General features: G+C 40.9%; 1 protein-coding gene across 5 annotated transcripts in view; it reads left to right on the top strand.

Annotated features, from left to right (window-relative positions):
• The window catches only part of hibadhb (3-hydroxyisobutyrate dehydrogenase b), a 94,289-nt gene that overhangs the window by 12,289 nt on the left and 54,920 nt on the right, over positions 1 to 27,080 (top strand). For all 5 annotated transcript variants that reach the window (XR_013548843.1, XR_013548842.1, XM_078420583.1 and 2 more), the window contains exon 4: positions 2,999 to 3,120. Coding sequence is in view for 3 of the 5 variants with exons in the window: in XM_078420583.1 (XP_078276709.1) it covers positions 2,999 to 3,120 (122 nt within the window). In the remaining 2 variants the exon portion in view is untranslated. The remainder of the gene's footprint in view (positions 1 to 2,998; positions 3,121 to 27,080) is intronic.

Raw genomic sequence — 27,080 nt, 5'->3', positions numbered from 1 at the left:
CATCACCAGAGAAAGACACCCAACAACTGGTGATGTCCATGAATCGCAGACTTCAAGCAGTCATTGCATGCAAAGGGTATGCAACAAAATACTAAACATGACTACTTTCAGTTTCACAGGGCTTGGTGCTGGGGCTGCTCTACATGTTGGATATTAATGATTTGGATTTGGAAGACTTTGTGGTCAAGTTTGCGGATTATATGAAAATAGGTGGAGGGGCAGGTAGTGTAGAGAAAGCAGGGACTCTGCAGAAGGACTTGGACAGGTTAGGAGAGAGGGCAGAGAAATGGCTGATGGAATATAGTGTAGCAAAGTGTGGAGTTATGCATTTTGGTAGTTGGAATAAAGGCGTAAACTATTCTAAATGGAGAGAGAATCCAGAAATCGGAGGTGCAAAAGGACTTGGGAGTGCTGGTGCAGGATTCCAAAAAGTTAATTTGTAAGTCAAATTGGTAGTAAAGAAAGCAAATGCAATGCTACCATTTATTTCGAGAGAGCTTGTATACAAAAACAGGGATGGAATGCTGAGGCTCTAAAAGGCGCTGGTCAGGCCGCATTTGGAATATTGTGAGCAATTTTGGGCACCATATCTGAGGAAGGGTGTGCTGGCTCTGGAGAGGGCCCAGAGGAGGTTTACAAGAATGATCCCAGAAATGAATAGGTTAACCTATGTTGAGCATTTGTCGGCATGGGGCCTGTACTCGCTGGAGTTTAGGAGAATGAGGGGGACCTCATTGAAACATACAGAATAGTGAAAGAATTGGATAGATGGATGTGGAGAGAATGTTTCCACTCGTGGGAGAGTCAAGGACTAGAGGTCATAGCCTCAGAAATAAAGGATGTTCTTTTAGGAAGGAGATGAGGAGCATTTCTTTAATCAGTGGGTGGTGAATCTGTGGAATTCTTTGCCACAGAGGGCTGTGGAGGCCAAGTCAGTGGATATTTTTAAAGCAGAGATAGATAGATTTTTGTTTGGTACGGGTGTCAGAGGTTATTTGGAGAATTTACTGTGTAATTACCGTGTACTCTTGAGTTTTATGTGAATAAGGAATTTCATTGTTCACAAAAGACTTAAAGTGCTGCAGTAACTCAGCGGGTCAGGCAGCAGCTCTGGAGAATTGGATAGTTGATGTTTCATTGTACCTTCGGTGTATTTGACAATAAACCAATCCATCAGATGATTTTTTTCTCCTTGATGCCCATTAACACCATGTTTAGTTTTTTGATCCCATACTCGATCAAAAAAATATTAATTTATTTGACTTAACCAAACTCTTAATGTTTTAAAAAGACATAAACAAATGATAGCGGCTTCTATATTCTGCATGATAGGAAGATAATGGCTTTAGTGCCACATGTGGCTCTATTTAATATTCTTTGTTGCTGTTGGAAATGTGATTATTTGTTCAAACAGCAATTGGGAAGGGAGACGAAAATGAAATGTATTCAGTCTCAGGACCTGTATCCAGGACACTGGACACTTTAAAGTATTCTTTTTCAAGACTGCAGATCTCTAGTATTGTAGGAGAATTGGACTTTGTTCATGTATTTTGCTTTGGTAAGTTAATCAATGATTGTTGTCTTTTTGGAATGGACCTTGAGTGACAACTAATTCTGGAATGTGAGTGAATCCAACTATTGGAATGGAGCAGGTTCAGCGAATGTTCACTCTATCCCTCAGCAGCTCATGCCTGGTGCCTTGGCTTGGGGTTATCTCTGCATTCTGTATGTAGTTTTATAGCCTACAGAGTGAAGTCACAAACACTATTTTGATGTGCTTGGATTTCACCACCAATTTTGACATATGAGATACTTTCCTTTAGCTGAGGCATAAACCATAAGAACATGGCAATCACGCTAGAATTGTTAGGTCACAACTTTCCATATTGTGTCTAGTTCATGTCACTCTATTGATTGTGGTAGAGAGGATGCAAAGGAGATTTATGACTATGTTGTCAGTATTGGACAGTTTTATCCACAAGGAAAGATTGGGTGGCTTGCGTTGTTTTCATCAGAGCAGGTAGGGTGGGGAGCCTCTTTCGAGGTTTATAAAATTGTGAGAACCTACATAATAACAAACAGGAAGAACCTATTTCCCTTCTCTGTTAGATATAAAATACCAAGGATATAAATTTATAATAATTGCAGAATTGGAGAGAAAATTAGGATTTTGTGCAAAATATTGTATTGTTCCATCTTAAAAGCTCAGTGTAATTACTATTTTACTATTTTGACAAAGTAAGTAACTGTTTTATCGTTATACTGTTCAACTACCTCTTGATTATAACCCATGATTCATTCAGAAAGAATGTGTAACGAAGATGTGGATCATTTGACAGCATTCATACATTTAAAAAAAGAGAGTACGATGTAAAGGGATTTGTATTTGACCCCTGGTCCAGATTGTAATCTTGAAAATCTTAAGTGCTCAGCATGAAAACAGACACAAATGATCAATATTAACTGAATATGAACCAACAGTGCAATTTTTAAAAAATAGTTTTGAGTGTTAATTTTACAGCATATCAATTTTATTTGTAAGGGTTGATCTGATGTTTGGCATAATTTAATGAACTGCATTGTTTGGGTTATAGTACTACTGCCTGCTCTGCTATTTCTTGAAACAAGACATGTCAAGTTTTCTTAAAATCAGTAGACTGGGGGTGGAGGAAGGTTAACCAGGGCTCTACTCCAAATTTCACTTGTTGACCTCACCAGAAAGTCTCAGATACCATATTCTTCATAGCTGATAAACCACCTGATTTTCACAGGAACGTTTTAGTAAATTCCTAAACCTAGTGATGCCATTGAAACTCTTTTGTTGCTCTCACTATCAGTAAAATGGGATGAAAGTTTTTTAAAATATTTTGTCTGATTTGGCACTAAATTGTGTTTTTTTTAAAGTGTCACATGGAGTGCAGGATTTTTCTATGGAATCAATGGCCAAATGTTTTGAAGGTTATGCTTCATCTTGAACTAATTTGGTATTTCTTCACAGGAAAGTCAAGAAGGGATCATTGCTCATTGATTCGAGCACTATTGATCCTGCAGTTTCTAAGGAAATGGCCAAAGCAGCAGACAAGACTGGAGCTTTATTCATGGATGCGCCTGTATCAGGAGGTATGCTTGCTTAAGAAGTAAGACATTTGCATAAAAGAAATGCCTGCAAGGAAGCTGTCCATCATGGAAGTAGAGTGTGTTTAACTTTGCTTCCTCTTAACTGACCAAATGTAGAAATCAGTAAACAAAGTAAATTTCATGTGTGTGCATTTGTACAGAAGGTACATCCTTCTCCCAGCTCAGTAAATTGGGATGAGGCTCCTGATGAGCGAGATGAAATTTAATGGCAGACAGGAGTCTTTGCAGAAAGCATTAAAAAATATTTTGTAAATTCCCATCACTTTTAATTTTGTTGCACGAGTTTTTTTTCTCCCTCCAGGGTCCTGGATTCAATTCAGACCTTGTGCTATCGTTGGGAGATTTGTACAGTCTCCCTGTGACGCCTCTGGGTGCTCTGGTTTCCTCTCGCACACTAAAAGTGTGTTGATAGGTTAATTGCCCCTGGTATGTATGGGTGGCAGGAAAATTGGAGTGAGATGATGATCCCGTGAAGGAGAATTGGTTACAAGAAAAAAAGTGGGGAGATGGAATAAGTGGGGTTGCTCTGAGAGAGCATGGCCTTCAGTGGCCAAACAGCAACATCTAGTTATCAGAATATATAAAACCCATTTAAAGCATTCTTAACAATGACAGCAATGTAAGTTGAAGAAGAAACAGTGCTTGGGATCTGTTTAAGTACTTAATTGACTTAGAATTAGTGGGAAATGCACTGGGGAAAAAGGGACAATTATCGGGCTGACTGGGAATATATAGTGTAGGGTAAATTTTAGTTTTTAGTTTAGAGCTACAGCGCGGAAACAGACCCATGCTGACCAGCGATACCCGCACACTAATGCTCCTGCACATTATTCTATCCTTGGGCCAATTTACAATTTTACCTATATCAATTAACCTACAAACCTGTACGTCTTTGGAGTGTGGGAAGAAACTGGAGCACCCGGAGAAAACCCATCCCGGTCACTGGGAGAATGTACAAACTTTGTACAGATAGCACCCGTGGTCAAGATCGACCCCGGGTCTCTGGCACTGTAAGGAACCAACTGTACCATTGCCACCATGCAAATTAATAATTCAGAGCAATTTGACCGAGTGAGATATTATGTTGCAGGAGTTGCGTGACACAAACTGCATGCATATGCATCTATTTTTGATAGTTAATCTGCTTCTGCTTTACTATCACAAACAGATTCACAATAAGTCCAAAGATGTACAGCTCTGTAATAAATATTGTATAAATGAAGGCCATAATATCAGACTCAATGATTTACAGTGACGGTGATTACATGGCTTTGTTGGATTTTTGTCAGAAAGCCATGATTGGAAATTAATTTTATATAATATTCCCATTCCCATAGATTTTATTTTTAATCGTAACTCCATTTTAATCCCCCAGGGATATTGCTGGACTAGCGTGTGCCAATTGGTGTTGGGTGTCAGGTATTTGGCAATGGAGGGAAGGAAGGTGGCTTTGCATGAAAGTTGGGTTGGGGTGTAGAATCTGGGCACATGTTTGACTGTTCAAGAGCAGTAATTTTTCAGTCCACCAATAATAGGGGACCAATGTGAAGGATTGTAAGGTGGTTTCTTGTGATTTAATGCCATTTTAGTCAACAAACACTTTTAGATAGCAAGCACTTTCAGAGTTGGGGTGGTGAAATGCAGGTTTGGCTCTCTGTCATTTCTGATTACCTTGATGTGGAAGAATCTGGAATGGAGTGTGATTTAGAAGTTGCCCGTTTTTAATGTTGTTGAATTCTCAAAGTAACCACATTTTCTGGAAGGTGTGAATGGAGCTAGAGTATCTTAGATGATTTTTATTTCCCAAAACCTTAGCAAGGCAAATCACTGAAAGATTTACGCTAACTAAGAGCTATTGGAAAGATATGAGCTTGTGATTGGCCTGAAGAGTTTGATGGAGCACTTAAAAGAAAAATACTCTTTTATTAAAAACATTCGTTTTTGGGGGTCAGATGTGCGTGACATTGGCAAGTTAAGCATTTGTTGCCTGTCTCTAAATGCGCTTGAGCTAGTGGAATTGAAATGTTTGTGAACTGCTGATGGGTCAAGAGTTGCAGGATTATGACCTAGTGGCAATAATTATATATTTTCAAGTTTGGATGATGCATGGTTGGAGAATCCGCAAGTGGTAGTGATCCCATATTTCTGTGCCCTCCTCCATCTTGCTGCTAGTAATTGCAGTTTTACGAATGCCAGGGAAGTCCTCTTTGAGGAAAATGCAATGTATTTTGTAGGCAGTACACACTTGAAAGTGGTGAGTGAAGGGGATGAGGTGGTGAAGAGGGCCTTTGGCATGCTTGCTTGCATTGGGAAGGGTATTGAGCGCAAAGGTCAGGACATCATGATGCAACTCATGCACAATACATTGGCGAGACCACACTTGGAGTACGGTGTGCAGTTTTGGTTGCCCAGCTATATGAAGGATATCATTATATATGGGGTGGCACGGTAGCGCAGCGGTAGAGTTGCTGCTTTACAGCGAATGCAGCGCCGGAGACTCAGGTTCGATCCTGACTACGGGTGCTGCACTGTAAGGAGTTTGTACGTTCTCCCCGTGACCTGCGTGGGTTTTCTCCGAGATCTTCGGATTCCTCCCACACTCCAAAGACGTACAGGTTTGTAGGTTAATTGGCTGGGTAAAATGTAAAAATTGTCCCTAGTGGGTGTAGGATAGTGTTAATGTATGGGGATCGCTGGGCGGCGTGGACTTGGTGGGCCGAAAAGGCGCTGTATATATATGATAAGTTGGAAAAGGTGTGGAAGAGATTCACCACGATTTTACCTGGGTTTGCAGGCTTGAATTATAGGGAGAGGTTCAATAGACTAAGATTTTTTTCTTTGGAGCGGAGGAAGCTAATGGATGACTTCGTGAGGTGTCTAAGATCATGAGGGGGTTCACAGTCATCATGTTATGGTAGAGGATTCTAAATCTAGGGGACATGGGCTGGGGTAAGAAGAGAGAAATTTAAGGGGAATCTCGGGGATAACTTTTTTTCACTAAGAGGATGGTGTGTATCAGAGGAAGCTATGGTATCTAAGCAGATACAATTACAACTTTCAAAAGATATTTGGACCCATATATGGATAGGAAGGGTTTAGAGGGATATCTTCCAAATGCCAGCAAATGTGACATGCCCAGAATGCCAAAAGATAGAATTGGACAAGTGGGCCAAAATGCCCTTTTCCATGCTACATTGTTCTGTCTATGACTGCTGCCATGAAAACCATTGGTGGAGAAGAATAAAGGTTTAGGCTGATGATTTGAATATTGATCAAGTGGGCTGCTTGTATGGTTATGCAATGCTTGAATGTTATTGAAGCTGCACTCATCCAGGTATCATCCCTTCATGCTCCTAACTTGTGCCTTGTAAATGCTGAAAAGTTTTTAAGATGTCAGGGTGTACGTCGTAAGACACAGGATACTCGGCCTCTGGGCTGATCTCGTGGTCTCACTATTTATGTGGCTTGTCCAATTCTGTTCTGGTTGACGGTGGGGAACTTCGTGATGGCTGTGACATTGAATGTTGGGGTAGGTGTTTATGTCTCTCCTTATCTTGTTGAAAATGATCATTTCCAGGTTTTTTTGATGGCACGAATGTTACTGCTTATCTTCAATGTCTGAATTTCATTCTGCATGCAATATGGACTAATTTATTTGCTGAGGTGTTGGAAATGGAATTGGACATTTGACATTTGAAAAAACGTCTGCTTATTGAAACCGACGGTTGATTGTAATGCCTGTCTTTTGAATAAGCCATTTATAGGACAAATTATTACTGATTCAATTATGGGATTGGGAGATAACAATGGAAATCAGTTATGATTGACTATCTCTACAGTATAAAGAAGGTCTCGACCTGAAATGTCACCCATTCCTTTTCTCCAGAGATGCTGCCTGTCCCGCTGAATTAATCCAGCATTTTGTGACTGCAGTATACCACATTGTTGATGTATTTATTCACAAACTGCTGGAGTAACTCAGCAGGTCAGGCAGCATCTCAAGAGAGAAGGAATGGGCGACGTTTCGGGTCGAGACCCTTCTTCAGACTGATATCAGGGGGGCGGGACAAAGGAAGGATATAGGTAGAGACAGGAAGACAGTGGGAGATCTGGGAAGGGGAGGGGAAGAGAGGGGAAGAGAGGGACAGAGGAACTATCTAAAGTTGGAGAAGTCAATGTTCATACCACTGGGCTGCAAGCTGCCCAGGCGAAATATGAGGTGCTGTTCCTCCAATTTCCGGTGGGACTCACTGTGGCACTGGAGGAGGCCCATGACAGAAAGAGCAGACTGGGAATGGGAGGGGCAGTTGAAGTGCTCAGCCACCGGGAGATCCGATTGGTTAATGCGGACTGAGCGCAGGTGTTGAGCGAAGCGATCGCCGAGCCTGCGTTTGGTTTTGCCGATGTAAATAAGTTGACATCTGGAGCAGCGGATGCCCCCTCCCATTCCCAGTCTGACCTTTCTGTCATGGGCCTCCTCCAGTACCACAGTGAGTCCCACCGGAAATTGGAGGAACAGCACCTCATATTTCGAAGAAGGGTCTCGACCCGAAACATCACCCATTCCTTCTCTCCCGAGATGCTGCCTGACCTGCTGAGTTACTCCAGCATTTTGTGAATAAATGGCGGAAGAGTTGAATAGGTACTTCGGATCTGTCTTCACAAAGGAAGACACAAACAATCTCCCAGATCTCCTGGTGGACAGAGGATCAAGGGAGACAGAGAAACTGAAAGAAATTTGCATTATGCAAGAAATAGTATTAGGTAGACTGAAGGCTAATAAATCCCCAGGGCCTGATGGTCTGCATCCCAGGGTACTAAAGGAGGTGGCTCAAGAAATTGTGAACGCATTGGTGATCATCTTCCAATGTTCAATAGATTCAGGATCAGTTCCTGTGGATTGGAGGGTAGCTAATGTTATCCCACTTTTCAAGAAAGGAGCGAGAGAGAAAACGGGGAATATAGACCAGTTACCCTGACATCGGTGGTGGGTTAGATGCTGGAGTCAAATATTAAAGAGGTAATAACGGCGCAATTGGATAGCAGTAAAAGGATTGGTCCAAGTCAGCATGGATTTATGAAGGGGAAATCCTGCTTGACTAATCTGGAATTTTTTGAGGATGTGACAAGTAAAATGGATGAAGGAGAGCCAGTGGATGTAGTGTATCTGGACTTTCAGAAAGCCTCTGATAAGGTACCACACGGGAGGTTGATGAGCAAAATTAGAGCACATGGTATTGGGGGTAGGGTATTGACATGGATAGAGAATTGGTTGGTAGACAGGAAGCAAAGAGTAGGAATAAACGGGTCCTTTTCAGAATGGCAGACAGTGGAGAGTGGAGTGCCGCAAGTCTCGGTGCTGGGACCGCAACTATTTACAATATATATTAATGATTTGGATGATGAAATTAGAAGAAACACCAGCAAGTTTGCGGATGACACAAAGCTGGGTGGCAGTGTGAACTGCGAAGAGGATGTTCGGAGGTTGCAGGGTGACTTGGACAGGTTTAGTGAGTGGGCAGATGCATGGCAGATGCAGTTTAATGTAGATAAATGTGAGGTTATCCATTCTGGTGGCAAAAATAAGGAAGCAGATAATTATCTCAATGGTGTCAGATTAGGTAAAGGGGAAGTGCAAGGAGACCTTGGTGTCTGTACACCAGTCACTGAAAGTAAGTGTGCAGGTACAGCAGGCAGTGGAGAAAGCTAATGGCATGTTGGCCTTCATAACGAGAGGATTTGAGTACAGGAGTAAAGAAGTCCTTCTGCAGTTATATAGGGCCTGGTGAGACCACATCTGGAGTATTGTGTGCAGTTTTGGTCTCCTAATTTGAGGAAGGGCGTCCTTGCTATTGAGGCAGTGCAGCGTAGGTTCACGATGTTAATCCCTGGGATGGAGGGACTGTCATATGAGGAATGATTGGGGGTAGGGTACTGACATGGATAGAAAATTGGTTGGCAGACTGAAAGCAAAGAGTGGGGATAAATGGGTCCCTTTCAGAATGGCAGGCAGTGACTAATGGGGTACCGCAAGGCTCAGTGCTAGGACTGCAGCTATTTACAATATACATTAATGACTTGGATGAAGGGATTAAAAGTACCATTAGCAAATCTGCAGATGACACAAAGCTGGGTGGTCGCGTGAACTGAGGAAGATGCTATGAGGTTGCAGGGTGACTTGGACAGGTTGTGTGAGTGGGCGGATGCAGTTTAATGTGGATAAGTGTGAGGTTATCCACTTTGGTGGTAAGAATAGGAAGGCAGATTATTATCTGAATGGTGTCAAGTTAGGAAAAGGGGACGTACAATGAGACCTGGGTGTCCTAGTGCATCAGTCACTGAAAGGAAGCATGCAGGTACAGCAGGCAGTGAAGAAAGCCAATGGAATGTTGGCCTTCATAACAAGAGGAGTTGAGTATAGGAGTAAAGAGGTCCTTCTGCAGTTGTACAGGGCTCTAGTGAGACCGCACCTGGAGTACTGTGTGCAGTTTTGGTCTCCAAATTTGAGGAAGGATATTCTTGCTATTGAGGGCGTGCAGCGTAGGTTCACTAGGTGAATTTCCGGAATGGCGGGACTGTCATATGTTGAAAGACTGGAGCATCTAGGCTTGTATACACTGGAACTTAGAAGGATGAGAGGGGATCATATCGAAACATAGAAACATAGAAAATAGGTGCAGGAGTAGGCCATTCGGCCCTTTGAGCCTGCACCGCCATTCAATATGATCATGGCTGATCATCCAGCTCAGTAACCTGTACCTGCCTTCTCTCCATACCCCCTGATCCCTTTGGCCACAAGGGCCACATCTAACTCCCTCTTAAATATAGCCAATGAACTGGCCTCAACTACCTTCTGTGGCAGAGAATTCCACAGACTCACCACCTCTGTGTGAAGAATTTTTTTCTCATCTCGCCACTCTCTGTGTGAAGAAATGCTTTCTCATCTCGTGAGGGGTTTATTAAGGGGTTGGACACGTTAGAGGCAGGAAACATGTTCCCAATGTTGGGGGAGTCCAGAACCAGGGGCCACAGTTTAAGAATAAGGGGTAGGCCATTTAGAACGGAGATGAGGAAAAGCTTTTTCAGTCAGAGAGTTGTAAATCTGTGGAATTCTCTGCCTCAGAAGGCAGTGGAGGCCAATTCTCTGAATGCATTCAAGAGAGAGCTAGATAGAGCTCTTAAGGATAGCGGAGTCAGGGGATATGGGGAGAAGGCAGGAACGGGGTACTGATTGAGAATGATCAGCCATGATCACATTGAATGGTGGTGCTGGCTGGAAGGGCCGAATGGCCTACTCCTGCACCTATTGTCTATTGTCTAAGATTGGAAAGACTAGGCTTGTATTTACTGGAGTTTAGAAGGATGAGAGGGGATCTTAGAGAGACGTATAAAATTATAAAAGGACTAGATAAGCTAGATGCAGTACAGAGATTGATGAATAATTATATTAATAAGCCCTGTATACATGTCTTAGTAGTTGACCAAATTGTTTTCTAAGAATAATTTCATTTCCGTCTCCACTCTTCTCTGCAGCTTGGGTCATAAATTTTTGGTTATCACTATCAGTAGCCCGCTTGGATTTACACATGAAGTTTTTCATATTTTTGTGCCTAGACTTTGAGTTACAGCTGTCCATTTCCAGTATCAAGAGTATTATGTTTAGTCAAATCTATTGTGGCCTTTTTTACATTTATTACATGATAAATTTTGATAAGCAATTCTACTCTTTTCTCCTGGTAGTCTGGATACCAAGACTACTTCAAGCTCCCTGGACATATTCTTGCCTGAACAGCTAATTCACTGCAGAGAAACGATTGAATCATTATCACATCAAGTAGTATATTTTCTGCAAACAAATCGGGAGATAAATACAAATTGCAAAATATAGGTCTGGACTTCATTTTCATTCGTCTTTGACACGAAAGGATGGTATTCAAATCCACTGCATTGCCCCTTTACCAGTCCCCCTGGTATTAATACAATTGTGTTTTGTTAACGTAATAGTAATAATCTTCACCAGGAAGGTAAAGCCCTGGCAAGTGTTTTAGCCCCGCAATGTTATTTCATTGGTACACCTGGACCCAATTATTTGCCACCGGGTGTTAACATTAATGCAGCTTTTTAAATGTTTTCATGTTTTCACATCTTGTGTGATTTGATGTGCATGTTCCATACATTACGTTTTCCTGTGATAAATTTGTTTATTTTAAAGAAAACTAAAAATAACTGGATCATCTGAACCAATTTGAAAGATCATAGATAATATCATTATGGAAATGAACAAGTCACTCAAGACATTCTAGATCACATATTGGCCTCCATTTATGAAACTTTTGGCAATGTCACAAAATATAATCTGCTTTATGTTACTATTTTTCATTGTTACCAGCCAGCCACATCTCTGTTTATGTTAAGCAAGCACTGGGAGCCTTGCATGCTAATTCTGTTTTGTGTGGCAGCACCAAGCTTTGTAGCAACTAGTAATGGTTTCAAAAGGAAGGCTGGTAATGGCTTGTAAAGTTATTTATTTAAAATAATATATAAATTGGCTGTGTGATAACCTGGAATTCATTTTTTTGGCATAAGTAACTTATGGACGGGAAGCAATTTATTTTGTCATATATAAGTAAGTTGAATTGGTTTTAAGTGGAGTTTAGGAAGTTCAAATGAAACCTATTTAATTCAGTGCTGAAATCAGTACATTCTAATTACCTTGTTTAATATGATAGGAGTTTGTGGACACACACAATCATATCAATCTGTCATTGATTTAAAGACATGTCTGGTATTGTACACATCAAATGCTGAAATTACTTTAGAGTCTTCTAACTTGAGTTAATGACAGTTTTACTCAACTCAGGACTTAGTGGAAAATGAAGCTGGGTTGTAAATTACCTCCCCAAGACCATAAACTTTAGGATATGTGGATTGTGTGGTCCTTGATTTAGATTGTTTGTTTATCAACTGGCGCCTGGTCTGGAGTTGAGATTTGTAGATGTAAATCTCTTGACAGAACTTGAAAACTCCTGCTGGCTGCTTTCTTTATGACTTGGGGTAAATTGATTTGAAAGTTCTGCTTTAATAATGATACATGTGTGTTCCTTTCCAAAGCATTTTACCGAAGTGCCCTCGTTTGGAGCATTTGAATTGTGACTCATTGTTGACACTTGCGTCAAGAGGCAGCAATTATCATTATAGCTGTGAATATCCCTTTTCACAATGATTTATCAGCCTATTAGATTTCATAACAGACGTGGAATATTTTGCAGACTTTTCATGACCCTGACAACAAGTAATAAACTATTTTACAGAAATTAAACAATATTCAACAAAAAAACCCATTAATGAAGCTTTGGTTGATCAAAAGAACTATGACTAATAATTGCTCTTCATCCACTGTACATCAAATGTACCATGTTTATAATAATTAAATATAACATAAAAATATTGCATTGGATTTTAAATATTTTGAATTCTCTGTCAGTTTGATTCTAAATGATTACCATGAAAATAATTCAATGTGGATACACTGAAATTTTGAAGTAACTGGATGTAAGGTGGTGAAATGAAATGATCACTTCCACAGTACAATCATAACAGTACGTTAGCCACAAGAAAACATCCATGGTCCGTGGAATTATCTGCCACAAAAGGCAGTGGAGACCAATTCACTGGATGTTTTCAAGAGAGAGTTAGATTTAGCTCTTAGGGCTAAAGGAATCAAGGGATATTGGGGAAAAAGCAGGAACGGGGTACTAATTTTAGATGATCAGCCATGATCATATCAAATGGCAGTGCTGGCTCGAATGGCCGACACCACCTATTTTTCTGTGTTTCTATGTTTCTCCAAGAAGATGGTGATTTGTCATAGTTTTGAGCTACTGGATTGTTATGTATACTATGGGTGTCCAATTGGTGGTGCCATTTCCTCAGTGTTAGTGGCCCAGGTTCGACACTGACCTTGAGTGCTATCTGTTTCTGTACTTTATCTCTCTGTGACTGACTGATGCATCCATAATGATGTTTATTAAAAATGTACTATATTTTGATTTGGCAATGCAGCAGGAGGGGTTATTGTATTTCCAAATCAAGTTGTGTTTGGGCTTTTTAACCTGCTTTGAACGGATTCTGATCAAATGTTAGTCCTTCTTGGTAAGGCTGACTCTATCTTCTGTTACAGAACTGCAGGAGAGAAAGCAAGAACAGTCCCACCCAAGTGTTGAGCTGATTTAGGCCTACTCATCAAGTGCATCAATATCAGATTTGTTTGTGAAAGAACCCATGACTTGTTAGCAAAAGGAGAGAACTTCAATCTTCTAGTCTAGAATAAAATTCCAAGATTTTGAAACAAAGGGTTTTGTTCATGCTACTCTTCTAAAGCCTCTACAAAAGAGGGAATGACTATTCATTCATACGTGAGATAATTATGCTATTGCTGGATTTTTAAATATTCTGTGTCTTGGACATTCTCCCCGGAAAATATAAATTGCAGGCAATAACCGAAGTTCTGCAAACTCTGGTCCCTCTTAGTTTGTTTTCCCCGTATTTAATTTTCTTTTAAGATATGCAAATGAGGGCCTGCAATTAACTACTCAATTTCATACTGTTCACCATGACGTGCATTGAAATTGCCTGTCAAGTTTATTGTTATTTTGTGTCATCACACAACTGTTTGCCAATAGCGAGCAAATTTTAGTGCCATGTCTTTGGCCTCTGCAAGATCCTTTACAGTGCATGTGTCATGCAGCATGTCACAGCTCAGGAGATGTTCCATAATCTGGAGGCCCCATCTGCACTTGCAGTCTGCCGCATCTTCAGTATATCCCCACTTCAGCATGTTCGATTTGCTCCTCTCCATGCCTGTCCGCAGTCTTTTGAGACTGTGCCAGGTTATCTACGGTTGGTCGGAACCTTGTGGGAGTTTCTCAAAGGGATCGATTGCCATGTGAATGTGTTCTGGTGATTTCTCAAGTCTCTCTTCCCAGAGTTTGAACCTTCTGCATGATGCAATGCAGTCCAGGGGATGGACAGAAGAGAGGAAACTTCTGCGTGATTTCAAATGCTGAGGTAGTAAAGGGTGGTCATGTCGGGGGTGTCTTTCATCTTCTGATTGTCTGAAGCGTTCGTTATGACTGGCTACAGCTCTTCTGATTCCAGGAGGTGCAATGCCAGAGAGTAGGTAGTTGTTGTCAGTCTTGGTAGGTTTCATGCATTCAGGTTTAGCACAGGATCAATCTTCCTTGCATGAGCTGAGTGCTCCCATACTGCGCAGGCACACTCAGCAGTGGAGAAGCAGAGAGCCAGAGCTGTTGATCGAATGGTTTTAAAATTTGCTCCCCATTTTGAGGTACTCGGTTTGCTAAGAAGAGCATTTCTGGAACTGACTTTTCCTTTAAGCTTGGTGATATGTGCTTTGTAGGTCAGAGATCGATCAAGAGTCATACCGAGATAGACTGGATTGTCACAGTGCTCCAATCTGACTCCATTCCATATGATCTTCAATCTTCGATTTGCATACTTGTTCTTCAAGTGAAAGGCGCAGACTTGGGTTTTAGATGGATTGGCTCTCAAGTGATTCTCTTTGTAGTATGAGGACAGGTTGACTAAAGCCTCACACAGAGTAGCTGCTGCCTCGAAGTCAACACTTTGGGTTGTAATACACAGGTCATCTGCATAAATGAAACTCCTGGTTTTGGGATGGATAGGCTGGTCGTTAACATAGATATTGAGCAAGGTGGGTGCCACGACATTTCCATGAGGGAGGCCATTTTTCTGCCTGCGCCATCGACTTTTCTTTCCCGACAGCTCGATACAGATGCGTCTGTTTTCGACCAGAGTCTTCACCAGGTTGGTTAGATGCAAGTTGTGTGTCAAATTCAGTACTTTTTGTAACAGTCGGCGATGGTTTACTGTGTCCTAAGTGGCTTAAAGGTCTACAAAAACAGTGCCTGTGATAACACCTTCCTGAAAGCCATCCTCTATATGTGTGTGAGATTGAGAGGCTGACTTGTGCAGGACTTCCCAGGCTGGAACCCTGTCTGCTCCTTTTAGGTTTGGCTCTATCACCTGGCTGAGGCGGGTAAGGATGAGTCGCTCAAACAGCTTGTAGGTGTGGCAAAGAAATGATATTGGCCTGTAGCTCTTTGATGCTGAAGGAGCTTTGCCTGGCTTCAGCAATGCTATGACACGAGCAGGAGCGTTCTCGTCGCGGTCCCTGTCAGATTCTACAAGGCACACTTTATGTGTCTGCTTTTTTTGCTGCTGCTCATTTTGAAAATGAAACCTTTTAATTCCCCAGTTCATTAAAATCTATACAACCTTTTGAACAGGGCACCGTAAGCGAGTTCGCAGTTTAGAGTCATAGATCTCTCGCACAGAAACGGGCTCTTCAGCCCATCTTATCCATGCCAACCAAGTTTCTTCCCTCATCGACAGCATTGGCTCGGTCATGCTGGGCACTTTGAAGGAAATGCAGATACCAATAACTGCACAAACAACATTCAGCCAGGTGCAAGGTGGCATTGCAGATTGGTTACGTTATTAGTGTAACTTTTCACATATATATGTGCTGATCTTCATAGCTCCCAAGAACTTGTAAATTGGATACAACAATTTACTAAACCCTTTTGAATTAATTAATATAGCTGAACAATTCTTTTAAGTGGCATATACTGCTTCAAGTCTTGTTCAAAATAGTTCTTAAATTGTTAAATCAATTTGAAAGGCAAGACCCACATTAAATGGATCGAAGTGCAGGGAGATCAAAGTTGTTCCCTGGAATGGTTAGTTGTAAAAGTCTGAAGGTTGTGTATCACAATAAACAGAGTTCTAAGGTTTTAAAGTTCTGGGAAAGGATGAGAGGAGTATATCTTGATGTGTAGGAAAGTACCTTCACTGTCGTAAAATTGTTCAGTAAATTATTTGAATGTATTTTGTTTTTGTCTGAAAATGTGATGGATGTACAGATGCTTTGCAATTGTGTTAAGACTTTAAGAAGTACTGGTTAACTTCTCAACCCTCATCTAATGCACCAGTAGATGGCATTGTAGCCAAATCTGGCGAGCCTTTCAAAGAGGCACAATTGAAACTTTTACCTAGCATTCATTATTTAACTCTAATGGCAGGGAAAGAATTCAGTCCTGTGAACAAAATAAGTTGTGTAGTTGTGCCATTAATCAGGCAACAAATGTATTAATCTTCTTTCCACCCGCAGACCTGAATTTATTATATGTGCATGTTGCAAATGAATCATTTGTTTTATTTTTTTATTTTAATTCAAATCCCAGAGATATGGCAAGAAATTCTAATGAAATTGTGTTGCTCTTATATAAATTCCAAAGTGGGTTTTGAAGAAAGGGTGAATGAAGAAGCATGTTTAATATTATACGGTGAAAATCTTTTTGCTATTTTCCTCATAATCTTATGCGCACACATGCATAAAAAAATGTGAAAATGGTGTGCCTTACAGAATTACTGCTGGAAATCCTTTCAGTTAATTGCTAATGTTATTTTGTTAAAGGTGTATTTGTTTCTAGTTATTAAAATCACACTAGTAACTGAATCAATGCAGCTCTTCAAATTTAATTTTTTTTGGAGCTATTAAAAATTGTTGTACATACTCCTTCAACCTTGCAAGAAAATTTGGATCTGTTGGATTTTTATTGGTCTTTAGAAAATGTTGATCTGTCAGTTTCAATGCTGTTATTTGTATTTGCTTCTCTTTATGTTGTTTACTTGTGATTGGTCTTGATACCTCAGTTTTAGTTTTGTTTCCAGAGTCCATTTTCCTTTTGGTTGAGATGCTAAATCAATGTCCCGATTGTACGCTCAGGTGGTTGTTAAAGGTCTTGATGTTAACATTTCATTGTTAACTGTGCTGTAGAAGCACTTCATTGGTTGTAAAGATGTCCTGAGGTCATGGAAGGCGCCATATTAGTGCAAGTCGTTTACGTTTCTTGCAACAATGCTGTCTTTGTTGTTGTGGACTCTTGCTGTTTCTGCCTCACATGTACTTTGGCTTGTTGCCTTCCATTTTCACACTCGGACTGATTCATTTACTTTTTCCTACCAGCTTTCAGATTTTCCTTTTGCTTATTATGTTAACATGCCATTTCTGATTTTTTTTCAAATCTGAGTTTTGATCTTGATTCAGTTGAATGACTCCTCCATTGCTCTCTTTTATACTGTGCTCTGGGCAATCTGTCAATGCAGCCCTTCAACTGGTTCCACTGTTAATTAGATCCACTGTTAATTAGTGCCAGGGTCCAACATAATGCATTGGCTCCACGCATACCTTAATTAACCAGTCATAATCCAGTGCCTTTTTGTGTATCCATGATGTCTTTGCTTTAGAGTAGGTGGATTGATTTACACTCTGCCAATTGTGGAAGAAGTGTGCAGGTACAATCAGATTCACCCAATGTTTTCACATGACTGGTCTATATGAGAGTGAAATGTATTAACTAAAGTTCTCTCTCCGTTACCTTCCTGGTTTAGTTTGTAGGTATACTTCAAATCTCAGAAATAAGTGTGGTGTCATTGGTAGAAGGTTTACGAAGAGCAATAATGTGAAGACAATATTTAGCACTTGGGGCTAAAGTAATCAAGGGATATGGGGGAAAAACAGGAACGGGGTAATGATTTTAGATGATCAGCCATGATCATATTGAATGGTGGTGTTGGTTCAAAGGGCCGAATGGCCTACTCCTGCACCTATTTTTCTATGTTTTCTATCTCGGCTAACGATGGCAACCACTTGCCTTCCTGCCGGTGGTGTTATGCTTCAAGTAGTGGAAAACAGAAGGTGGCAACAGAAGCTCAGCAAACTTTTCGTATTTCAGTAAATCATTCCTCAAAATGTCTAATCACGTCTCTTTTGATTGTTAATGTTTGTGTTAATGTTCTCTGGTTTGTTTTATGCGGGGGGTGGGAGAGGGGGTCGGGGATAACGTTTTTTTCTATCTCTTACCTTGCCAGAGATGCGATTGTTTTCCGGATCGTATCTCCGGTCGCTCTGTGGCCTAACATCATGGAGCTGGAGGCCTTGTTCGAGACTGACTTTGAGCCCCACCGCAGGGGCCGTGGGCTTACCATTGGAGCCTGCGATCCCTGGCCTGGGATCGACGCTCCAACCGCGGCCTACAGATTCCAACATCGAGGGGCTCACAGTCTCGGGTAGAGGCTGATGTCGGGAAGCTCCAAAGTCACAAGAGGTTCGATCGCCCGGCGCGGGGGAGCTGAGATCCCCTCGATGCGGGAGCTTGATCGTCCTGACGCGGAGGGCTCGACTGCTGGCTATGGGAGCCAAGATCGCCCTGACAACGGAAGGCTCGAGGCCCCCGACCGTGGGAGAACAAAGGGAACTTTGAACTTTTTTTCGACTTCCATCACAGTGAGGAATTTGGAGTAGTGACTGTGGTGGATGTTTATGTTAAAATGTATTTTGTGTGTCTTAGTAGTATGACTATGGCAAATCAAATTCCTTGTGTGTTGCAAAACATATTTGGCTAATAAAGTATGATTATGTAAAGGTAGAAAGTGCATTGTGATCATGAGTACTTTCTGTATTTATGTCTATTAAGAAAATTATTCTCCTCGCATTCACCTTTTATCTTTTCCTAAAACTTTAAATTTGTGACCACTGGTCCATGAACCAAAGCTACACCTCTTCCAAATCTCTTTTTGACCTTCTTTACTACCAAGTGAACAACCTGAGTCTCCCCAGGTAACCCGCAGCTAAAGACCCTCTACTTTGGAATGATTCTAGTAAATCTTTTCTGTATGTTCTCTATGCTCTTCATATTCTTGCCAAAGTGAGGTGACCAATAATCAATCCAGAACTCCAGTTGTGATCTAGGTGGTTTATCCAGGTTGAGTTTGGGCTTCTTGCTTTTGCGTTCACTTATAAATAGAAACATATTTTAATTTGAGATGGTAGTTCCTGAAGCATAAGTATTTATTAACTGGAAGTAGATAAAATGTTGCCTAGTTTGCATTAACTATGTTATGCTCGTGTAAACCTATGTACATTTTTATGGAATTTTATCCCTGAAATGCAGTATTTTGTGAAAGAAGATATATGTCACTGTGATCTTCAGTAGAAGTTTTCAGAAGCTACTGCGGAGGCAGAGGAAACCAGTGATGGTCATAAATGCCAGAAACTGACAGCATTGGATGTTGCAGGCAGCGTAGTATTCGAGCTGCAGGTGGTCTGAATGTTCACCCCCGCATATGAATGTTTTTTCTCCCCTTGTAACTTTGCTTTGATGTTCTTTTATAGATCAACCTTCAACATCACGACATATCTTCAGTTTAGAATTAAATCTTGTTGCAATGTTTTTTTTATGTGCAGGAGTATATATATGATGCTTCTTCCATAGCTGTTTGTCAATCGCAGTCAGTGACATAAAATCCACTCCAGCCTTCTGCAGTTTATTTAAAAATTGTATCTTAGACGATCTTGTGTGTTGCTGTTCTGCATTAATGCATGAAAAACACAACAGATCTTGCTGCAAAGTGGCTGTACCATGACTATGTATTAACTAGTGTTAACTGCTTAAAGTTCATCTGGAATACTGGCACTGTTGGGATCACCAAGTGTCCATATAATTCAGTCGTTGGCAGACCTATGCTGCATTTGAAACGCATGTTGACTAGGACCAGTGTAATTATCGACAATCATGAATGTCCATTAGGGGTCAAGGAAAGAGCGTTCATGTCGTGGCCCTGTTTCCACCACCACGCTTTCTTCACTGCCTGTTGTACCTGAATGCTTACTTTCAGTGACTGATGTACTAGGACTCCCAGGTCTCGTTGTACTTCCCCTTTTCCTAACCTGACACCATTCAGATAATAAGCACAATTGTACGCAGATGCTGAGAAGTGTATTCAGCTCTGGCTGAACAATTTCTAATCTTGTGATGTGGACTCGATAAGAAGAATGTCCATTAGAAATGCGGGACCTTTTCTCTTGAGCTAAGCACAAGTGCTGGAGGAATTCAGCGGCTCAGGCAATATCTGTGGAGGGAATGGACAGGTGACCTTTTTGGGCTGGGACTCTTTGGACTGATGGTTTCTATTTTGAAAAATGAAAATGCTGATATCTGGTCCTTCACTCACTCGCAGTTGGTAGTCAATAAAGATGGATTACTCCCATGACTGTCCCAATTATTGTATGTTATGAAAGATGCAAGATAAATTTGAGATGGGATACACTTGTAAATTCCAGGTCATAGATGACCTGCATGGCAGATGCAGTATAATATTGTGGATAAATGTGAGGTTATCCACTTTGGTGGCAAGAACGGGAAGGCAGATTATTATCTGAATGGTGTCAGGTTAGGAAAAGGGGAAGTACAACGAGACCTGGGAGTCCTAGTACATCAGTCACTGAAAGTAAGCATTCAGGTACAACAGGCAGTGAAGAAAGCTAATGGCATGGTGGGCCTCACCTAAGGCTTCTCCACTGTCTTTGAATTAGTAGTTTGCCCTATATGGTTTGAGGAACAGACATTTCAAACCAGCCATTGCATCTCGTTCAACTCTAACTTTCTGTTAGAATTTTATGCAGCTTTAGTAGTCCCTTCCAATAGAGGTAGAAAATAGCCACATTTGAGAAAAAAAAATATGGATTCAGAAAATTGAATTCCTTTCTGTCATGGAAAACACAAATGTTAAGTTTCCAAATCTGTAACTGGCCTGTTGTACATTTGTTCAGGGATTAATGCTCTGTTAACAATTTACAGACTTGAGGCATCTGGTGACTTTATCAGCAGCCATTTCATAGGCATCATTATATTGCATTTGGTGATCAGCAAATCTGGAAAGCAGCTCCAAAAGCTAGAGAAGCATGCTCATTTGATATTATTGTCTTGACTTTATTGCCCAAAAAATTGGCAATTTGACAGGGATTTATTACCATCAGCCTTGGCAGTGTACAAACCAATCCCCTTACATGATATTTCAAGTCCCGTGAATGAAGAAAACAATTCCAACTTGTGATACATTTGCAGGTGAACTATATAGTGTATTAAAGAACCAGAAGGACGTATTGCAAATTGATCCATTTCCTTTTCACAAAAGTGCAATTTATTGAATCTACTTTTTTTGTACACTATAGGTATAACATTTTTAGTCATAATCAATGTATTAAATAATTGTCTCTTAATTCCCTTAGTGGTCTTGGTTTTCTCTTCACTGGTGCCCTCCCCAATCTCTGTCACTGGCATGAACTCTGGCCTTATGAAAATCATCCTACTTGTCAGCTTTCTCGGCTTTTCTCCCAACATATCAGCTTTTTTCAAATGTAGACACAAAATGCTGGAGTAACTCAGCAGGTCATCTTGGGAGTGAAGGAATGGGTGACATTTCGGATTGAGACCCTTCTTCAGACTGATGTCAGGGGAGGGGGCGGGACAAAGATAGGATGTAGTCTGAGACAGGAAGAATGGTGGGAGAACTGGGAGGGGGGAGGGGATAGAGAGGGGAAGCAGGGACTACCTGAAGTGGGAGAAGTCAACGTTCATACCGCTGGGGTATAAACTACCCAAGCGAAATATGAGGTGCTGTTCCTCCAATTTGCACTGGGCCTCACTCTGACAATGGAGGAGGCCCAGAACCGAAAGGTCAGATTGGGAATGGGAGGGGGAGTTGAAGTGCTGAGCCACCGGGACATCAGGTTGGTTTACTCCAGTCCAGATCGGACTGAGCGGAGGTGTTCAGCGAAACGATCGCCGAGCCTGCGCTTGGTCTAGCCGATGTAGAGAAGTTGACATCTGGAATAACGGATACAATAGATGAGGTTGGAGGAGGTGCAGGTGAACCTCTGCCTCACCTGGAAAGACTCTTTGGGTCCTTGGATGGAGTCGAGATGAGAGGTAAAGGGACAGATGTTGCATCTCCTGTGATTGCAGGGGAAAGTACCTGGGGAGGGGGTGGTTTGGGTGGGAAGGGACGAGTGGACCAGGGAGTTACGGAGGGAATGTTCTCTGCGGAAAGCAGAAAGGGGTGGAGATGGGAAGATGTGGCCAATAGTGGGATCCCGTTGGAGGTGGCGGAAATGTTGGAGGATGATTTGTTGTATGCGATGTCGGAGATGGTCCAAGTATATTTAAGAGCAGGATGGAAATTAGTGGTGAAATTGATGAAGTCAGTGAGTTCTGCATGGGTACAAGAGGTAGCACCAGTGCAGTCGTCAATGTAGTGGAGGTAGAGTTCGGGGATAGGGCCAGTGTACGCCTGGAACAGGGATTGTTTGACGTACCCTACAAAGCGCCAGGCATAGCTAGGGCCCATACGAGTGCCCATAGCTATGCCTTGGATTTGGAGGAAGTGGGAAGAGTCAAAGAAGTTGTTGAGGGTAAGGACCAGCTCTGCTAGGCGGGGGAGAGTATTCGTAGATGGAAATTGGCTGGTTCTACGGCCGAGGAAGAAACTGAGGGCTTCAAGACCATGCTTGTGGGGGATGGAGGTGTGGAGTGACTGGACATCCATAGTAAAGATGAGGGAGTGGGGGCCTGGAAAACGGAAGTTATTGAGGAAACGAAGAGCATGAGAGGCGTCTTGGACATAGGTAGGGAGGCTTTTTCCAATCTTTTGAAGAGCATTCATACAAGTCACTGTTTAGAGTTTGTTCATGTCACTCCCTCTTTACCTCAGGGGTGCTCTATATAATGAAAGACACTATATGAATGCAAGTTAATTTAAAATTATATTTGTAATGTTTACAACTGTAACAAAGGATTGTTATTCCAGCAACAATAACATTATTACAGTGATAAATTGGTTCCCTTTGGTCATATTCAATGACATGCAAATCTGCAATCTGACTCCCAGAACGCCCAGTGCCTTGAATGTGTTCCAACCCAAGCCCTAGAGTGCCTCCAGGGCATTTGCTGCAACTATCGGATGCTGGAACTCAAATGCTCTGCATTTACCTGGAACTTTCTTCTCATGGTACTGAGATTGCATGTTTAGGTAATTATCCAGGTTTTCATCGTTTCAATCCTTGTATTTATTTATAATGCAGCAAATGCTTGGGTCAGATGTTTAAACTAATTCACCACTTGATGTTTTTCAATATTTCTAAATTATCCATTTATCTCTCCCTCCCCCACCAAAATAAATCGTGAAAATATTTAATGTAGAAACAAAGAAACTTATTCCTGTGATATAACAAAGCTGCTGCTGTAATGTTTGGATATTGAAAGATTTGGATGTAAGGGTATCAAGCAAAACACAAACTGCTGGAGGAACTCAGCGTGTCAGAAAGCATCTGTGGAAGCAGAGAGATGGCTGATGTTGTGGGTCGAGACCCTCTTTCACAATCAAAGGTAGCAATCATCCCATAATTGATGGGATTTATGTCGAGGACAATTGCTGTCCACGCACAACAATTTTATTGAGCTCGATGAGGCTTTAATCAAGGTGCATACATTTCTTAGCAAATCAGTCATTTAATGAAAATACTAATCTTAATATGTTATTTTCTTTATATTCTTTGTTTCTTGAAAAGATTAAGAATGATGTTGATAATACTTTAGTTCATATTTTGTTATTTTTAAAACCATGGAATTTTCATATGTTACTGTGAGGGATAGATCTTCCATTCATAAAATTAATTTCAAGCCAGATAAGTTAGTCAGCAGAATTTTGACTTTCCATTTTTTTTGTGAATGAACTATAAGATGTTGATGTTCATATAAAGTCACTCATCTTTGTGGTCTACTTGTAGAGCTACTCCTAGAATGCACTCACTAAAAATAGTTTCTAAATGTTATGTAACTCAGAAGTTGTCATCCATTTATCATCATTACAGTTGCCAATTCTGACTTCCTTACTGCAATTTTGTCTAGATGCGGAATGGAGGCTCATGGAGGAGCAGTTGAAATTTGATAGCAACCTCCTAACTTCTGCATTTAATGCTCCATTATGTTAAGGGCAAGAATTCACTGTTGACTGATGATGACCTCACCTTTTATTCTTATTGTGAAATCCCACCTAATGCATAAAGAATGAGAGAAAAATGTGTGCCAAATAATTACTCTATGAAAGATATCAAAGCCGTATGTAAAGCTTGAAAGGATCTGGGGTGAGGATGAGGAAGAGGATGGGAGAAAGGATGGAGTGGGTGGAAAACTAACAGACCCCAAATGGTCAATATTCCTCACTATGATGCAATAATGCATAACTGTGGAGTGCTGAGTTGTATTGCTGGAATCGATGCACAAGAGACTGCAGATGCTGAAATCTGGAGCAACAAACAACCTGTCGGAATGACTATTCAGCATCTGTGGAGAGTTGCGGTTGTTGCATTTCAGATTGAAACCTTGTAACAGGACTTAGAGTGGAGAGGGAAGATCACCATTTAAAGAGGAGAGGAGGTGTGGCGAGAAGGGGTACGTACGGTAGGTGATTAGTGGACCAAGGATGGATGAAGGATGACTGGCAGATGGAGACAGGAAGGGGAGGGGGAGAGATTTATTGTGAGACAGAGGCAGGTGAATGACAAGAAAACGGCAGATGCAGCCAGGGGCTTAGGGTTAAGGAAGGGTGAATGGGAAGACAGCTAGGAAGGTGATAAGCGGGAACACAAAGGCTACCAATGTTGGATTCTTAAGGATCAGTAAGAAAGAATGATAATGTGAAACATTTGGGGAGAGGTGAAGGGTAGTTGAAACCAAAAACTGATGACGAGCCAGTGGTCAAAATATATGATGACAGACACAAAAAGCTGGAGTAACTCAGTGGGTCAGACAGCATCTCTGGAGAAAGGGAATAGGTGACGTTTCGGGTCGAGGTAGCAGGTGTATTTATCAATATGATTAAGTATATTGACGATCATTGTGGTTTTGTAATGTTTGGTCAGAGGTCAGGGACTTTTGTCTTTGCACAGTAATGAGATATATTAAGGTTCTCTGGAGAATAAAGGAAAGAGACTCATCCATTAATTAATACTGATTAATTAATACGTGAGCTTGTTAGCTTCGGAGGATTCAAATTAAATGACAGTATAATATTAGAACTGTGCAAGTTTGACCTGCTGAAGAAACAGTGACGACTCGTGTCAGGAGATTCTTCTTATTTGATCACATTGAGTTGAGCAAAAAAACAAACTGCTGGTGAAACTGATCAAGTTAGACAGCATCTTGGAAGGAAATAGACAGATGATGTTTGGGGCTGGGACTTTTTTTCATTCTGATGTGGTAGAGGGGAGAAAGATAAGAGGGAACGGGGTGGGGCGAATGCTAGCAAGTGATAGATAGATCCCAGTGAAGTGGGATTGATTGGCAAATTGGGTTAAGTAATGGAGTTGTATTAATTTAAGAAATTGTTCAATGCTGTGTATTTATACAGTATTGGAATGCAGATAAATTGTATAATTTGAATCTGATTTGTGATAATCTACCATTGAAAATAGCCCCCAAAAAGTTGAAATTTAAAAGTAGCAGAAAGTGTAAACAAGCGAATGATCTTTACTAATAATGTGAACATATCAATGCTTGTGAACTCTTACTTCCTGGATGTTATGAATGGTTTGCAGATTGATGATGCAACAATATTGATAAGTGTGTGTAAATATCTATCTTCTATCTATCTATTATTATATTACTAAAACTCTCTGTCCATGTGTATGTGTGTTTGTGCGTAGCATAACTTTTATGGTTCGCACAGCCAAAACGGTACACCATAGCACCACAATTTCTGCACCACCTTACTCACCCTGCCCATAGATTTTTTTTAGTTATTACCATAATAAATGATCTTCCAACACCCCGTAGAATTCGTATTTGATTCAACAAATGTATAACAAGCATTTCTATTTATAGTATTTGTCAAGAATTTTACCTTTTCTCTCAAGAGTAAAGGTAGATCACATTTTCAGCTTATAAACTGCTTTTCTCTTTAAGTGCATTGTGTTAAATTGTACCATGTTTTCTCTTGTTTTCCGTTGCTCATATTTTAATGATTTACAAGATAAAAGAAAATATTTTTGCATACTTTTCTGTATGTGAAATCGCTTTTAACCATGGGGCAGCTAGCACCTGTTTTGCATAAATTTATGTTCAGCAATCATTGACAAAAACTATCAAGTGATCATTATTTTACGCTCATTAGCCAATGAGAAACGCTCTATATATTCTGTTTATTCACTTTAAACATATGTTTTGCATGTTATTGATGGATATATTGCCTGGTTGGAATATTTGAACTTGTTGTAGGCACCTTTAACAGTTAAAATACTGCATATGGAAGTCCCTGCAGTCATATCATACTGTACCAAGAGAATTGCTAATCAAGAGTAAATGAGGTAGTTTTGATGAGAAAAAATGTGAATTGCTTGCCTGTTTAAGATTAGTTTGAAGAGTAGTTAGCTGGCTGTAATAGGGCACACTTGAGTAATTGCATTTGTATAACAAGCCCAGCTGAAGAGATCTGACAGGCGTAGAGATTTGTCTGCCGAGGATCTCCAGATGGACATGACCACACAGCAGCTGGGTGGCACGTTTCTCAGCATGGTTAGCAATGCCCAGAGTGTCAGCTGTTCCCTATGACCGCAGAACCTTAGTAGACCAGCTGGTGTTTGTTGACAGGCAGCAGCCCTGGTAGACTTTCTCTTCAAACTGGCTGTCAGTGAGCAAAGCCAGGAGGGATGACCAGCGCAGCATAACGAGTCACTGCTGAGAGTCATTAGGAGCGCTTTGAAACTTGCTTTTGCCAAAAACTGAAAATTTAAACCAGAAGGGTGCATTTCTTAATAATTCTATTCATTTTTCCTTTTAAAAAATTACAATTTCATTTTACTGTTGAGCATCTTGCAGCATCATTCAGTAAAATAACAAATAATGGGTTTATTTCGTACATGTTGCAACAGTTGTGGCCCCTCAGAGAAAAGTGAGGAGAAAATAGTTGAGGAAGCCTGCCTATTCGCACACTATTAGCCA

Source organism: Rhinoraja longicauda, chromosome 2 (assembly GCF_053455715.1).
Source record: "Rhinoraja longicauda isolate Sanriku21f chromosome 2, sRhiLon1.1, whole genome shotgun sequence".
Lineage (NCBI taxonomy): Eukaryota > Metazoa > Chordata > Chondrichthyes > Rajiformes > Arhynchobatidae > Rhinoraja > Rhinoraja longicauda.
Note: the sequence above shows the minus strand (reverse complement) of the source record. Positions and strands in the feature narration are given on the sequence as shown.